Source organism: Phalacrocorax carbo, chromosome 5, assembly GCF_963921805.1.
Source record: "Phalacrocorax carbo chromosome 5, bPhaCar2.1, whole genome shotgun sequence".
Lineage (NCBI taxonomy): Eukaryota > Metazoa > Chordata > Aves > Suliformes > Phalacrocoracidae > Phalacrocorax > Phalacrocorax carbo.
Window position 1 is genome coordinate 36,732,719 of NC_087517.1, and position 17,587 is coordinate 36,750,305.

A 17,587-nucleotide genomic window follows, 5' to 3' on the forward strand; every position below is an offset into this window, starting at 1 on the left:
GAGTTTGCCTATATGCTCCAGTGTTTACTGGATATGAGTAGAATCACAAATGTCATCACTAGTGCAAAGGTCCTACTTTTCAAGGCAGTGAATATATATCTTAGTCTACTTACGCTTCTAACATGGGAAAATACCTGCTAATAAAAGGTTCTGGGCATTACAGCAACTCTAATGTCTGTTATTTACACAGCAGATCTACTCAGAAATACGGTTTGTTTACAAACAAGGAATTAACTCAGCTGTGGATTTGGCTTTTTGACTAAAACCAGAAGCAAAAAGATACTGTTGACATGGTAGTAAGATTAAAACACTCTAGGCCTATATAAGTTCACAATAAATTCTTCCTGTTCTGTGCCAGAAAAGTAGAGAGCTATGCCAAAGTATGATTGCTGATTTTGGCCTGAAGGGAGAGCTGCGTGAAACTGGTGAAAAGGCCCAATATGAGTGTCCATGGTTTAGGTCATGGGATTAAATGCTGAAGGCACAGCCTCCTCCTACTTCCTATTAAGGAAGCTCTGGAAGATGTTCAAACAAATGATATGTCACTCTAAAGAGCATGTCCTGTCCTTAAATAATTATTTTTAAGGATGCCAGCTGCATTGTCCCAGAGGTGGAAGGAAAAATGTATCATGACAGAATTTATACCCGATAGATTTACCTTGAAAATGTAACACAGGCCATGCTTCCAGAAGAAAAAAAAAAAAAGAAAAAGCTGTGGTAGGATTATGATGCACAAGGGCAGTGCAGGTAACGTTAAAAGCTTATTAGTCATCAGCAGCATCTCTTAAAATAGAAGCCACAGAAGGTATATCACTATATAAAGGATGGTTAGAAACACTTGTTCTGGAATATGAGTGGAGAATAAACTGCTAATATTCCTTTCAGTTTTGGACTGTGAAGGGTTTGCTATAAATAGTGGAGGGGGAGACCTGGTTAAAATAGAAAATTACAGAAAAGGTGAGGATACAAATGGCTCAGGTATCTTCTGTTACTACTTCCATAACAAGGAAGGGCATAGCAGCAACTCTACTTTCCAGCTGGAAGTGTTCCTCCGTCTGTGGTCTTGCTAGTAGGTACCTCCAAGCTGAGATGGGGCGCAGCGCTCCTTTGTTCCCCATCCTTGCCAGCTGGGCAGAGCTTTATGTGTATCCCACACATAAAGTCACAGAGGAGCTGTAGTGAAGTCCTTTAGGTGTATGGCTTAAAGGCCTTCTGGGAAACATGGCATGAGAGACTAAAGCATGTTATTTAAATTCAGATTAAAATCTATGCTTCCCTTTGAATTCCCTTTCATTTCATGTTTCAGAGAAGGCTAGACCATGTTACACTGAGGCTTTATGAGCAGGTCTCTGGAAGACGTGTATCCACTGAAGCAGGAAGATCCATCAGCAGTTAAAAGTAGTTGTAACGTGCTACTGCTACTCTTAGCATGTACTGTAGGGAATTGTTTCCTTCTTAAGGGGGGCTGTGGTAGCTAAGATAGATGTCCAGGGTCAGGCAAATATACTGCTTCATTATAGTATGATTGATTGCCTGAGAGAGCAAAATGCAAAATAAAACTGCGTTTTCTTTCCAGCAGACAACTTCAAGCAGAGCATTAGCTGTACCACTCTACCCCTGCTCTCAGATGCAAGAGGTCAGTAGGCAAAGGAGAGTTTTAGAGAAAAGAGCATTTTATAATGCCATTAATAAAAGTACAAGGCTTATGAAGCAATGTGATTAAGATTATTTAGGGTAAAGACCAGAAGCTACTCTTTCATGTGCCATGCAAAATAGCTCTGTAATAGAAAATATATAAGCTATCCTTGGCCACTTTTCTATTTCTCAGCCGCTGAAAAATTTTCAGCCTTTATTACACATTGGATGAGCTGGTCTCCCCTTGGACTCCTTTGTAGTTTTATGATTAGGCAGTCTCCTAGAGGGAGAAGGTTTGTTTTCAATCACTGAAAAGGAATGTGGGGTTGAATTCAGATATCCAGCTTCTTGAGCAAGTACAATAAAACCCAGGCTGCTCCATTAAAAATTACAATAGCAACTTCATCACTGCTGATCAGGCAATAAAACAACAGTGCAAACAAGTTTGTCATGTATGCTACCCTAAAGATAGTTGGAGATACTGGTCTGAATGGGCTTTAGTATCATGAGCAGCGTAATGAACACTTTACTCAAACAGTACATAGCATAGCAAAGGGAATTAGATAGCATGAGAGAGGTCTTTATTGGCGACTAGACCAGCTCTGAAGCTGTGAGCAGTATCAGTAGATACAACATTTGGGTTAAGTAAATCTGCTAATTACTCCCTTTTTGAGGAGTAAGATTATGTAATACATGATTCTGGTTCCAGCAGCACAAAGAGGATTTTCTCTGTTCAATTCAATATTGGCAAAATCTGATTCCAGTACTTTCCATATCCTGAAGTTTCCAGTATAGCAGGTCTTCTCATACAAAGGAGACGATACTTCAGTCTTCCAGAACAAGCTTTTGTACTACTTCTCTAATAAGGAGAAGAAAGAAGGGGAAGAGATGTTGTATTCTTCCTTTTCGGTGCTCTTAGTCACTGCTAAGCACTGTGGTATCACAGGTGAGGCTTAACATGTCTGCTTTTGCTAAATACTTTTCTTTTTATTTATATTGCAGAGTTGCCTCAGAAGATGACATTAGCAAAAATTAAGAAAGGTAACTATGTTTATGTAGTCATCTAAGACTCTTACACAATGGTAAGGGATTTAGCTTCTTTTGATAAATTCTTTATGTATTGTTCCAAGCTATCTCCTAATAAAAACACGAATGTCATACTAAAGTGAGTTCTTACTCCCAACCTTCTTCTTCTGTATCCATCAAAGACTTTGAGGACAGCTGTGGTCATTGAAGACAGTAGCTGCAATCTCTTGTCCCCAAAATAAACACATCATTACACTTTTCTTCCTCTTTCTTCAGTAAAGAGAAAAGAAGGAGTCTGTGGAGATTCAAGCGTTACGTAATTAGCCGTGATGTGGAACTCTTATTGTGTGTTTTGAGAATAATCTAAATGCTTCATCCACTGCTAGCAAAAATAGGAAAAAATCACTCTGAAACAGCAATTTTCAAGCATTGCCTGTGTAGGAGCTAGCAGCAGTTAGGGCAGATCCCCTAATTACTCATTAAGCAAGGGGGCAAGTTTCCCACTCCTGAAGGGGCAGACTGTTTACAGAAATTTAAATGCCTGATACCCAGACTTCCTAAACTACCAGTGCTTAACCACTGAGAATCAATGTCTGTTGTTCTATTGAGGTAACTTACATTCCTAACAAGGATATTTGACACTTAAAATAGAGTTTGTAAGACTTATTCTACCCCACCCTCTCTTTCCAGATTAGAGACTTCCCTGGATTGGGCCCAATGCTGGTAGCCAGAGCTCCCAGCTCAAATCCAGACTTGAGAAAATCTCTTCATAAGCTGGCTCCTCTTTGTCTGCTTACCTTCCTTTCCTTACCCTCCTTCCACTTGCTTCCTCTTGAATTGGTGTGCAATTGCCTCCTCACAGAAATACCAATATTTGCACATACATTTTGAAATAGACAAATCATTTGTCTTTGCAGAATGGTATTCTGGAATATTTTCATACTGCGATGATGTTTTTCTTTTCCTGTTGTCTGCTGTCTTTTCCATTCTTAATGCATAACCCCGCCTGCCCTGTGATTCTATGCTATGGAAGTTGATTTTCCACAGATGCTGCAGACATTTGGCACTACTTCCTTTAAGGTCTGACCCTAGTTCCCTGCTTTTAATGACAAAACAGAGCATATCCTGTTAAACTGAGCTCGTTGCTATCATCAACATCATTGCATGTTTACTATTGTTTCCAATAATGTAGTCTTGAATATTGAGTCTTTGGAGAAAGACATGGCATTTAGAAGTATAATACTAGTTTGTATAGCTAGGATTATATTGCCTTCATGACCTCTCTCTTCAAAAGTAGCTATAAAAGTTAGTTGTGAGCTCAACTTATTTGGACTTAATTTCCTTTTTCTGCAAGAACCATTTTATTATAAGGATTTTCTAAGTGAAAAGCAGCTGTTTTTAAGAATCATTCATAATCCTGTAGTCTACTTTGTATACCCTTATTATCTGCCTTCTTTGCTCAGTTAATATATATCTAATAATCTTTTTCTGTTAGTTCACAATGTTGTGCAATGTTTGATGAAGGAATTGATTCTGTAGCTATTGCTGTCTGTGAGCACCTATTAGGTCATATATGGAATAGATACCACTCTGGTAGATTCTTGCCTGCTACCTGTCTACATAACTGTCTCATTTCTGTTCTCAGCTGAAAGCATATCATATGCCTTGCCCATACCTTTCAGAGTTGTTGGTGTATGTGGACTTAGTTTTGTAAAGCTATTAACACCAATAGGTGCTGCATTTGATTGGTAAGAAATGTGAAATAACTGAACTGTAGAAAACATATACTTACCGGCAGAGAATGCAATCTGTAGTGAAAAATCAAAGTTAAGCTATCCAGGAGCGCTTAGAATAGTTGATTTTGTTACTTTATGTGAGAATGTTTTAACAGTTTAATTTTACATGTGATCTCTGAAAATAATATTTTGCTGTTCCTGAAGCTTTATAACACTTGGTACAGAAAATACTGAAAATTGTTTCTTGGAAAAACACTAATTATGAGCTATTATGATGTTTTATATATGATGTGCACCAATTGAATTTAATAATATTGTTGTTCTAGCAATGATTTTTAACAGGTGCTTGTCTAAAAAAGATCTATTAACTTCTTTACAGCTCCATAATCTACTCCAAAAATGTTAGGGACTTCAAAGTAATTGTTCTATAGTAATTTTTATTAAAATGGCAGCCCTCTGCGCACTGTTTTAGTCTCAAGATTCTATTAAGTTTCACAGGTAAGGAAAGCCTTTAAATGTCACATCCAATATGATTGTCTTATATGATGGCTAAATACACTTTTCTCTGCAAGTCAGCTCAGTCAAGAATCATATTTCAAAGTATCTAATAGCAAAAATTTAAGAATACCTCCACATACATTTCATTATTGTTTCCATTATCTTCTTTTAAGTATATAATTTTGAGAAACAATTGAATAGGATGAGAAAGTGACATTTGGAGACTATTGTGTGTCTCTGTGTTTTTCTTCTCTGCCAGAAGCCATGGTATCATGCCTTGATATTCAGTCAAATTACACAGTATTCATTTGTTATCTACTTCTTGGTTGATATTGTAGTTACTGATTGCAAACAAGGAACTGAGACTGAAAAATGATAGTTAGAATAGCTGCTCTGTCTCTCAGTTTCCTGTATCCTTTTATAGCAGTAGACTGTCCCAGACAAAATCCATTGTTAGATTTTTTCCTGTTCTTTTTAAATAACTATTTCCTTTTTCCTTCTGTTTTAACATTGCTTTCTGCATAATTCACACTAACATTGACTAAAACAACTGCATAACTGACAAGAATGTGTACTTAGATTCAAATGATCCAGCTGAGATTCAAGTCTTGTTTGAATTCAGAGTAAAAACTGATTTTCTTCTTAGAGCTTCAATGTAGGAGGACACTTAAAGGAATCATTAGTCCTCATTTTCCAAGATATAATTTACTGGCTATTTGAAAAGAGGAAAAAAAGCAGTAAAAATGTCCCTGTAATGCTCCAACATAATATTGCAGTGTTACATGTAGAACAAAACCAGTACAATAAAGCAGCAGTTATTTTACAGTTGGTCTTTAGACCAAAGTTACAGGTTTATTTTATAAACGTCCTCCGGTTCTATTGTTGGCTTGGAATGTGTGTGTTTTTTCTTCCTCCACCCTGTTCATCATTTACCATTGTTCGTAGAAAAGCCCAGCTTCTGCTTTCATGAGAAAGACCCTGGAATCTGCCGAGGCTATTTTTCCAGGTATTTCTATAACAAAGAGACAAAGATATGTGAAGTATTCAAGTATGGTGGGTGTCTAGGAAACCAGAACAACTTCAAGAGTTTGGAAGAATGCCAGACTACCTGCCAAGGCAACTGTAAGTTGTTTTCCTCATTATTTTTAGTTTTATTCTTGTGTAAACAATGCTGTGTTTTGAAGGTATCTTGCATGGAAAAAAGGCAACTTAAGGTACCCTGAGGTGGCAATAACTTATATCTGAAATTAACATTAGTAATACATATTTGTACGTAGAAATACAAAAATGAAAAATATAAACTAAAAAAACTTGTAGATACTGTTAATTTTAATGAATATTACAGGACTCCTACATTTTTACTTTTCTCATGACAGTTAGTTGCCTGCATATATGTTAATTCTACAATCCCTTGCAAAATATATATTAAACCATTAAACCTGTGTGTGTAGAAAGAACACAATATTACTTTTCAGAAATATGCATCTTATTTAATTTATCTAAGTTGAAACAAACAGTGAGTGATCTATAATTTGAAACAGAATGTTAGAAGCGATACAGACACGTGAAGTAATTGAAGTAACATAAATTTCAACTGAAGAGGGGATTTAGTCCACAATGAGTAGTTTCCTGGCTGTACCTTGACGTTACAGTATCATATTTCTCCATTAAACTTGCCATTAGGGGAAAAATTTATAAAAACACTTTCTAGGACAGAAATTTGGGGAAATCTGGTTTGAAATATATTGTAAAAATATTGGTACCTACATTGAAGAAGGCAGAGAGTTTACAGTAATAGTGATTATAATGGCAGAGACCAAAGAAATGGACCTATTCTGGTTACAGTCTTTTTCTGTAATCTAAAATCTGCCAGCTGCTTGGCTTTATAGTATCATAAAATGTTCATATAGATTTTTTTAACCCATACATCTGAATATACTCTTTTCAAACGAAGTCTTGTAAGGAAAAGAGGTGCCAATATAGGAATTTCTGGTTTTGCTGTTTCCTTATTGTGTGTTGTTATCTTCCCACCAAAGAATTATAGGAAGCCTGTCTCACTTCTGAATGATTTGGCTGTGAAGCTTAGGCTACAAAACAGCCAACGATAGATCATTCATCCACTCCCTCATCCTACCAGTTCATATTAATTGTTCTATATCAGAGTATAGTAACTTCTCTCCCCTTCTCAGAGTACATCGTTTTGTTCATAGGATGAATACATTTTCCCACCCAGAGCCTCCAGACCCTTTTATCTTGCTTGTCTCTAGGGGACCTTTGTCCAGGACTGTTTCATAATCTGTCCTTTTGGCAAGGGGAACTTGATCTTATTCATATTTAGAAAAGGAAAGACCCATTATGGTTCTTTTTTAAGGATTTTTTTTAAAGTTATATGTCTAGAACCATGTGCTTTTCCCCTACCTTTGCTGAAGCATTTCTTCCTGGGCTCTGATACGACTTTTAGCTTCTGGACTAGAAGTTGCAGAATGCGCTTTCTTTCTCTCTTTCTTTCTTTCTTTCTTTCTTTCTTTCTTTCTTTCTTTCTTTCTTTCTTTCTTTCTTTCTTTCTTTCTTTCTTTCTTTCTTTCTTTCTTTCTTTCTTTCTTTCTTTCTTTCTTTCTTTCTTTCTTTCTTTCTTTCTTTCTTTCTTTCTTTCTTTCTTTCTTTCTTTCTTTCTTTCTTTCTTTCTTTCTTTCTTTCTTTCTTTCTTTCTTTCTTTCTTTCTTTCTTTCTTTCTTTCTTTCTTCTTTCTTTCTTTCTTTCTTTCTTTCTTTCTTTCTTTCTTTCTTTCTTTCTTTCTTTCTTTCTTTCTTTCTTTCTTTCTTTCTTTCTTTCTTTCTTTCTTTCTTTCTTTCTTTCTTTCTTTCTTTCTTTCTTTCTTTCTTTCTTTCTTTTCTTTCTTTCTTTCTTTCTCTTCTTTTCTCTTTCTTTCTTCTTTCTTCTCTTTCTCTCTTTCTCTCTTCTCTTTCCTTCCTTCCTTCCTTCCTTCCTTCCTTCCTTCCTTCCTTCCTTCCTTCCTTCCTTCCTTCCTTCCTTCCTTCCTTCCTTCCTTCCTTCCTTCCTTCCTTCCTTCCTTCCTTCCTTCCTTCCTTCCTTCCTTCCTTCCTTCCTTCCTTCCTTCCTTCCTTCCTTCCTTCCTTCCTCCTCCCTCCCTCCCTCCCCTCCCTCCCTCCTTCCTCTTTCCTTTCCTTTCCTTTCCTTTCCTTTCCTTTCCTTTCCTTTCCTTTCCTTTCCTTTCCTTTCCTTTCCTTTCCTTTCCTTTCCTTTCCTTTCCTTTCCTTTCCTTTCCTTTCCTTTCCTTTCCTTTCCTTTCCTTTCCTTTCCTTTCCTTTCCTTTCCTTTCCTTTCCTTTCCTTTCCTTTCCTTTCCTTTCCTTTCCTTTCCTTTCCTTTCCTTTCCTTTCCTTTCCTTTCCTTTCCTTTCCTCTCCTCTCCTCTCCTCTCCTCTCCTCTCCTCTCCTCTCCTCTCCTCTCCTCTCCTCTCCTCTCCTCTCCTCTCCTCTCCTCTCCTCTCCTCTCCTCTCCTCTCCTCTCCTCTCCTCTCCTCTCCTCTCCTCTCCTCTCCTCTCCTCTCCTCTCCTCTCCTCTCCTCTCCTCTCCTCTCCTCTCCTCTCCTCTCCTCTCCTCTCCTCTCCTCTCCTCTCCTCTCCTCTCCTCTCCTTTCTTTTCCAACTTTAACCTGAAATAACACCTCCATGTAAATTTATATGAATACCCAAGAAGAAAGAGTGAGTTAGGGGCCTTTGCCATGGTTTAAAGAGATCAAAGTTTTTACCTTAGTGATATGGAATATTTTTGATGTTTTTTCCTCATTTTTTTTCCCTTCGTTTTTCTTTTAGCAAATTTATTGCCAATTGTTCCAGCTGAAGAACATCCTAACACTGTGAACAGTAGTTCCCCAGAGGAAGAACACAACCAGTTTCCTGGGATTTTTGGTAAGAATTTTTTTTTTCTGTTTATAGTTATCCTTTTTTAATGCAGACACTCCTTGTCTTGTCCATTAATTTTCCTGTTTACTTGAAGATATGTATATTAGTTGAAATGCATAAGCACAGTAAATTCAGAGTCATTAAATCATTAAAACTAGCTTCATAGCCATTTTGTTGCAGTAATACATACTTTGAAAAAGGTTTACAATTGCAAATGTTAGAGTGTCTGCTAGTAATATAAAAATAACCTTACCAAACCGAGTTTGATTTAAATCTTACATCAGTAAAATAAAAGAAGAAAAAGAAATCCATCCCCAAGCTGCCTCAGCACATCAGTGGGACTTAAAGAAATGCTGCCTTTTACTGGTATTAATATTGGCATGGAGCAAGGCAAATAGGTGCCAATCACAGCTTATTTTCAGAGCTTTGCTGTGTGTAGATAACCCATCACTTACTGTTTCAGCCCTTTTTTTTTTCCTTTTAGTCAATTTGTTGCCAACTGCTCCAAATGACAAGTCCAACACTCCGAACAGTAGTTCACCAAAGGAAGAGCGCAACCAGTTTCCCATTTTTTTTGGTAAGAATTCACTTCTACAGTTCTTAGCTCTTGGTCTTTTATTTGTGCTCTGAATTACTTTTCCATTTCTACCCATTTTCCAACATATCTAAGACTAAAGAATGGGCTTCCATCTGTGTCAAATGTTTTGATAAGCAGAGAACGTCAAAGCAAAGAAATATATTGCTACTTACAAATCTTCCTTAAATATCAGCAAGTGGAAGACTGACCGTATCTTGTCCTTTTCTGAAAGTGTGTGCTTCCTGAAGGTCTGATAAATACAAAAATTTAAAGACCAAAAGCAGTGATGCAGAGTTCTTTTAGTCAAAATTAATGTTTTTGTGGGGATCTAAATTGCAGCTGATTTAAAGCTCCTTTTACCCTTTAAGAAAGGACCATAGTAGGATTTTGGAATATGGCACAGTATGTTTATCATACTAAATTCTTATTTTCACTAAGGCCATATTAAACTCAGTTCTTGGTCTGAGTACAATCAAAGTGAGTGTGAACTAATTTTGTGTCTGCTTCAAGGTATTTTTGCACTGTGTATTATAATGCAGACGAGAATCTGGACCTTTACCATAGAGGGCTAGGTTTTAACAGTTTCTACAGATGGAGGCTGTCCACTATAGATTGCTGGTACTTGCTCACTCTGTAAAGGGTGATTGAATTTGAGGCATGTCATTTTTATGATCCACAGTTATGCAAGAGGAAACAAGAAACAGTTGGGAAAAGCCTGAGCGTTCTTACCAAGTATTTCTTTTGGTTTTTTTTTCATTTACACTTACTTGTACTTTTGGGGTTTGAGTGATGGCTTACAAATTCATTAAGGCTTTTGTGTTTAATATGATCTGCAAGATAATGGGCATGTAGGATAACATTCCTGTGCTCTTCGCTGAGAACGATATGTCTAATAAATCTTGAATGTGTGTTGGCTCTATTCTATTTATTTTTTTTTTTGCCTGCACTGTGATCCACATGCACTGTTGGGTTGAGGTAAGTTTCTGTGAGAGTTGGATTGTTTGTTTACCACATACAAAGCATCAATGCACTCTGTTATATAAAATAACTGAATATAAAACAGTAAAGCTTTTGGCAACTTATGTCACTGAAAAACATTTGAATGATTTAAGGCCTGGTAATAAGTCTAGGGACATAAGAGTGTACACATTACCTGAAGGTTTTACTCATAGTATGAATCCCCTAATCCCCAAAATAACTAATCTGTACAAGCAAAGGGGCATGTTTCACTATATTTTCTCAGAGGAAACTGAAGGGTTCTTGGTTGTGTCAGCAATAGCAAATTTTCTGGTAGAGCTGATTTTCGGAGAGAGAGGTGACGGTAAGAGAAAAAGAAGACTCAAAAGTTGGTGGAAGAAAGGGTTGGAGAACAAGGATGGGTGGAATCAGTGTAGCTGGATGGCTCAGGTAAGAAATGTGACCTTGGAAGTACCGATGTGTTCAGTGGAAAGTCTGAAGACCCCACCAGTTCTTCCCTACTATATAACCTCTGTCTTGCACTAGGCTGCCCTGTGCAGCCACCTGCTGCCATTCTGTTGATCAGCCTGTACCTTTCAGGCTGCTGGGATGGGCTAGAATCCTGTGCTTTGTGCAATCCCACTACAGGGGGAGGAAAGAGTAGGGCCAAAGCTGACATCTGATTTCTCCACAGAGATGTGGAGAACATAGCTTCCATTCCTGCTATTACTAGAGGTCAAGGTGTAAACTGAAATGACAAGGTAGAGCCATCTCATACAAACATGTGCTGTGACTCCCCATGGCCCACTGTAAGGGACAAAAATCTGTGCACATATGAGGTCAAGATGGACTGTTTGGGATGGGGTGGCTGATGCCCGGCTTTCAAGCACAGGCAAAGTAGCTGTTTTGCCGCTCTAATGCTAATTTTACAAGTATATTGGCCTGGCTATGTAACTTTTTTATTATTATTTTTGAATACGAGACCACCATTAAAAAAAAAAAAGCACTTATAGAATACCTTACCTCACAATTGAAATGCTATTTCATCTTGATTTCAAGAAAAAATGCATATTATTGGTGGTATGTGTAGCTCTTTAATGATATCAGATTAATAGATTTCCAACAAAGTTCTTGACCTTCAGAAAATTAAACTCTTCTACGGCCAAACAAAACAAACTCTTTTTTTCTGCATATAAACATGAAACTTCCAGTGCTGTCTCAACAATGAACTTTCTGCAGAGCGTGAAGGTTGTTCTGGTCTTATTCTGCTGCAAGATGCAAAATAACTTTTATTCTGCAAAAGTTAAGAGAAAGTGAAGCCAAGAATCAAACTTTCATTTTTAGGTTATACAAAGTGATCTATGGTAGGAAATAATGAGTGCTATACTCTACATTTGATTTGTGAGATCTAAGTGGGGTGCAGGATCAAAAGTCCGTTTTCAACTCAGCAAATATGGGAAGGTGCACAGAGACAGTTCCTGTTATTATTTCTTAAAGTCAGGGCTGTATCTTTTGCTGATAGAAATTGACACAGTTCTATTCACTATAATGGATCTGCACCATTTTATACTGACAGAGTACTGTCAAGTGCAGATGACTCATTATTTTTGTAATAGCTTGTCTACTTGAAGACTCTCTTCTTTTCTCTTTGCTGCAACCAGAAATGAGATACTGAAGTCTGCATATATCAAAAACCTGGCAATAAATCTGAAGCTTCATGAATGTCACACACCTGCGTCTAGTGAAAGAATGCAGTAAGCATTCTGTCATCCAGCTCACCAAAATCATTTCAAGCTTCGTTTGTACTGTCATAATTAACAGTTCATTATCACACCACCCCAGCTAAAGCTGAGGGATAATTATTATTGTTGCAATGCAAGGTTGGGATTATTTTTTATAAATATGATTCTATACCTGAATATGCTTGTGTCAGAGATTCTGAAGCATGATCATGTCATCTGTTCACACCACAGAGGGGGGTGACTGGAATTCAAGAAAATACCGTATTATAAGAATTAAATCTTAAACCATACACATTCAAAGATTGTTTAGGTAGCAGTGAAGGCTAAGAACAGCCGCCTTTTTTATCTACTGCATATTTCATATAATTAGTTTACCTAATTTTTCAGAAACAAATTATCAAATATTGCAGTTTTAGGTCTTATTCTCTTACCAGAACAAAACCAGACCAAATGCCTGCATCATCAAGAAAAAGAAGTAACAGAAAGAGAACAGAAAGATCAATGCTGTAGTTTGCTGTAGTTAAGCCTGAAACCCATTTGAGAAGCTCCTGCAGAGCTAGTGGTGGGAGTTCCCCTTCTCAAGCTCCACTTGAGATGAGTTTCAAGGTCTGATTTCCTTCAAAAGTTTTTGATGGAATTAGCATATTTCTGAGGACTGGAACTTTGTATTTTCATTGTATCAGCATTTGCCAGAAGAAAACTTTACAACTGGAGATGTGTAACTCAGCTTGGAAGCCTTCATTTGTCCTTTGCCTGGATGAGCTGTAAATTCTTTTTTCCCATACCTGTTCATGACCTGACTTATGTTGCATATTTTTGGCAAATAATACAGCAAATCCAAGTCTATGAGCTTGCTATTAGATATTAAAAACCCGTTTAAATCAGATATTTTGGATAAACAAAATAGCATGAACACATTAATTTTTTGGTTCATGTGATCCACTTGATGTTAACATGTAATGAGTTATGTAATGTAATGAGTAATGCTACTTGCACTGTGGAAAAAAATGCTAACATGTAAACTAAATTGAGAAAAAAATAGAGTGAAAAACAGCATTTCTATGTCAAGTAGTCTCTCAATAATTTGATCTGTAATTAATAGACCTGTAATGACTAGATTAGGGGAAAATAGTTCTGGTAGTGGGATATCTATTGCTATTTTTTTTCCTGTTGCTTTCAGTGTGTACTCCTTCCTCTCTGTGCAGTTTTGTGGATTGTGGGATTTTTTTCTTTCCTTTTTCCGTCACAGAAAAAGCAGGAGATAAAACATTTCAACGACTCAGAAAAATGGGGTTGTAAAACCAAAACATTTGAGAAAGAAACTCAAGAACAGGCATAATATCTAAACTTACTATCACATCATATACATAAGTGCAGTATTAGAAGCTGGGGCTGAACAGAGAAAACTTAGGTGGACCATTTATTGCTCCTAGTGACTCTGTTATCGTACTGGCTCACAGGCTTACAGGTTGTCCTGCCAGTAAAGATATTGGGCTGGGCATGACACAGAACATATTTTATGTTTACAGTAACTTGAAGTTAAAAAGCCTTTTAGTGGTCAGTATATTGAAATTAATTCATAATTTTTATGATCCTCAGCAAATGGGAAATAATGATAAGTCATTTTATTTTCATTTTAATATACTGTTTTGTTTTAAAAATGGCTCTTACGTAGCAAAATTAAGAGGGTTTCTTCATGGGCTGGTTCCTTCTGTGAGTGTAAAGAATATGCAAATGTTTTGAAGATGAACAGGAATAGTGTTTGGTATCTGGGCTATTTATCTATCAATGATCTAGGCAAAGAACAATATAATTTTAGAAAAAGTACAAGAGGGATTCTGAATAGCATTTGGATGCCACTCTGCCAGTTGCATTATGTGTACATAGGTAGTCCTTATTCACCAGTAACCACATCACAGGCTCCATGGCTCCTCTAAAGCTTATGGTCATTGTGAGAACTCCTTCATGAGGGGACTCTGGAATGTCTCTGGAAAATTCTACATACCAGATAAGTAATTTACATTACAAAGTACATGTTTAAATGCTGTTATATAATTAACAAGCCTATGCTGTTTGGCCCTTTCATCACTGGCAAGCCTTTCTGCTTTGTTCTTTTTAGGTTCAGAAATTATCAGGTTAAAGTAGGTAAGCATATTTTTTTAATGTTGGTGAAGACTTGCTTTCAAAGCTAACATCCTCTACAGCTTGGGAGAGATGGAATTAGTTCCAAGCACAAGAGTTTTAAGTTAGAGGGGTACCAAAAGCATTGCATTAATTAATTTAACTACCATCCTCATTATAAATAAAAAAGTAGATTTAATATAAATTGTATCACATTGTGGGCTCTTACTCTGGATCCAGAGTGAACCTTACTCTTACAATAATGTCACAGTTATAAAAAGAAATTAAGTAGTGCTCATTTTCTAACCTGAAACTAACTTAATCTATCTTGATAAACCAACTCATCACTCAAGGTTTTGCATTTCGGGATTCTTTTGAAGAGTATGATGTTGCTAACACGGCTTCAAATATATTATTAATTTCATTTTGCTGTCTTAGTTTTCCATAAATCACCATTTTATTTCTTTCCCAGCAATTTTTCATACTTTTTCACCCTGCCAGTTCAGCTGTTATACTTGGCAGATGAAGCTTTTTCAGCAGGCGTAATATGTGTAAGACAAGTAAGATGTAGTGTGTTCTTTTTGGATATTTTCTTGTCAGCCTCTTGAATTGCCCGAGTTAATTCATAACTTCTTGCTTTCAGCAACTCATCTGCTTCCCACTTTTGTGACAACAGGCTGTCTTCAGCTCTGTTGTAACCCAAATTGTTCCCTAAAATTTTTACTTGGTTTTCCCTCTGAACCTCTTCTACCTGGCTTTGTAACTTCAAGAAGGCCATCTGACTACCCTCACATTTCCTTTTAATGCATTCAGATCTCAGCTATCTCAATTCTGCTACCTCTTGAAGGAGAAGGGTGCTCCTTTGGGTTCTCATAACTGATGATGTAATGGCTCCCATTCAGTTTCTTACATCCTGTGCAGCAATTGTGTCAGTTCTGTTTTTGTGTGAGAGTCACTCCAGGGTGATAGATGATGAAGTTTCTCCAGGTTTGGGAATTCTGGTACGGATTTGCTTCTTGAACTTGTTCCAGTGCCCAGATACTTCGGATACCTCAGGTTCATCTTCCAGTGTTTCAGTTCTCATACTCTCACTTGCAGCGACACTGAAGAAAAAAACTATCAGCCTACTCCTTGGAATGGTAATAACCTAACAGCAGCGCTAAAACACCAGCATCTCAGTCACTTTGTGCACTTACTCTTCACGTTCGATCCTTTGTTATTCTGCAAGTTACAAGCTATTTGTCGGTAATTGCTCAGTGTTTTCCAATAGACCAATTTCTATTACTGTGCTGGTTTTGGCTGAGATAGAGTTAATTTTCTTCATAGTAGCTGGTATGGGGCTAGGTTTTGGATTTGCTCTGGAAACAGTGTTGCTTTCTGCTTTTCTGCTTCTCACACCACACCACACCACCAGTGAGTGGGCTGGGGGCACACAAGAAGTTGGGAGGGGACACAGCTGGGACAGATGACCCCAGCTGGCCCAAGGGATATTCCATATCATATGGCATCATGCTCAGCATATAAACGTGGGGGAAGAAGAAAGAAGGGGGGTACATTTGGAGTGATGGGATTTTGTCTTCCCAAGTGACTGTTACGCATGATGGAGCCCTGCTTTCCTGGGGATGGCTGAACAGCCGCTTGTCAATAGGAAGTGGTGCACAAATTCCTTGTTTTGGTTTGCTTGTGCACACAGCTTTTGCTTTACCTCTTAAACTGTCTTTACCTCAACCCACGAGCTTTCTCACCTCTACTCTTTGATGCTCTCTGCCATCCCACCACGGGGGGAGTGAGTGAGTGGCTGCGTGGTGCTTAGCTGCCAGCTGGGGTTAAACCACAACAATTACTTAAGTCAAACTTTCTGTATTCATATGATAAAACCAATGTTAAGGTATTGAACCTTATGTTAGAAATGCTGGGTACTTTTACCTTTACCTTTATCTTTGATTTCAGAATGTCTAGCAGTAATTAGGAAAATTCACTTAATTATCATAAATATTTACCATGTTTTTTAAAGCTGTCCAAGTTTAATTTATTTCATTTTCTACAAACACTTCACTTGAAACTTCTCGAATTGTATTTGAATACTATCCCCTATTACAGATGTGTCAATTTTCTCACTAAATATATAGGAACTTGTTCGGTGTTACAAAAAATGTGTAGGCGTGGCATTTCAGGGCATGGTTTAGGAGACATGATAGTGTTGGGTTGACAGTTAGGCTTGATGATCCTAGAGGTCTTTTCCAACCTTAATGATTCCTCTGTGATTCTGTGAAACAAACTTTGCTTTCAGGTAAGCTTTTGCTTGCTTTTGGAATTCAAAGAGAGAATAACATTCGCTGTAGTATTTTTTGTAATCATAAAAAGGCAGATGTTTATGTAAAGTATCCTGGATTTTCAGGAGGGCAGAATTAAATTTGCCAGTAAATTTCATATAAATTTTGAAGTTCTGTGAGCTTCAAATCTCATTTACAATATCAAGGTGACAGAAAACTGGTAACTGCAGTGTTGTCTCTAACCCTGTTTTTCTTGGTATTTCTAGAACCACCCCCTATCCCTTCTTTGTGCATGACCCCTATGGACAGAGGACTTTGTAGAGCCAAAGAGTTAAGATTTTTCTACAACTACTCAACTGGAAGATGTCACCCATTTAGCTACAGTGGTTGTGGTGGGAATGAAAATAATTTCACCTCCAGAAAGTCATGTTTGAGGAACTGCAAGAAAGGTATGGGAAGTGATACTGCGACAAACTGTCGTAAGAGGCAAATATTATGCAGACTGAAGTATCCTTGCAACTTTTGGTAGTCAGTATTGGCCTGATAAAATGTAATAGTTGAAAGTCTTAGAAAAGTGAAAATGGAACTCAAAAGAGAGACAGAGCTAGAGAGAGAAAGATGGACAGTAAAATATGGTGTACAAGGAGAGAAATAAGACAACTTGGCATTGGTCAGGCATATGAAGACTTTAGGTAAGAGAGTGTTCTGTTTTCTTTTTTTAAGAATGTTTCTTGAAAACAAGATTTGTCTCTTATTTCTGATATCTTGGATATGTTAATCACACAGCATCTAATCTTACTTTCTTCATTTTACCTTTAGGATTCAATAAAAAAAAAAGCGAAAGAAAATTAATAAAAATCAAGAAGAAAAGAAAGAAACAGTCAGTAAAAGCTCTGGGTGAGGAAATCATCCCTGAAAGAATACAACTTTGATTTTTATGGAAATGTGAAGTAAACTACTATTCACCTGTGAATGAAATCCTTTAGTGTACACCCTTTAAATATATTTACTCTACTGATTATTTTGATTACATATTATTAAGCTGCTTATATTTTTATTATGTATTCCTCATTCATGTTAATAAACATTACCTTTGA

General features: G+C 37.1%; 1 protein-coding gene across 6 annotated transcripts in view; it reads left to right on the top strand.

The window, feature by feature from the left end:
- TFPI (tissue factor pathway inhibitor) overlaps nt 1-17,587 on the top strand; it is a 45,986-nt gene extending 28,399 nt beyond the window's left edge. For 3 of the 6 annotated variants that reach the window (XM_064452048.1, XM_064452045.1, XM_064452047.1), the window contains 7 exons: nt 1,577-1,636; nt 2,638-2,676; nt 5,841-6,017; nt 8,731-8,826; nt 9,305-9,397; nt 16,757-16,939; nt 17,310-17,587. In XM_064452048.1, the coding sequence (XP_064308118.1) occupies nt 1,577-1,636; nt 2,638-2,676; nt 5,841-6,017; nt 8,731-8,826; nt 9,305-9,397; nt 16,757-16,939; nt 17,310-17,422 (761 nt within the window). In that variant the 3' untranslated portion in view covers nt 17,423-17,587. Of the gene's footprint in view, nt 1-1,576; nt 1,637-2,637; nt 2,677-5,840; nt 6,018-8,730; nt 8,827-9,304; nt 9,398-10,076; nt 15,357-16,756; nt 16,941-17,309 lie in introns of those variants that run through there. The other 3 variants (XR_010373058.1, XM_064452046.1, XM_064452049.1) reach the window with 3 other exon arrangements.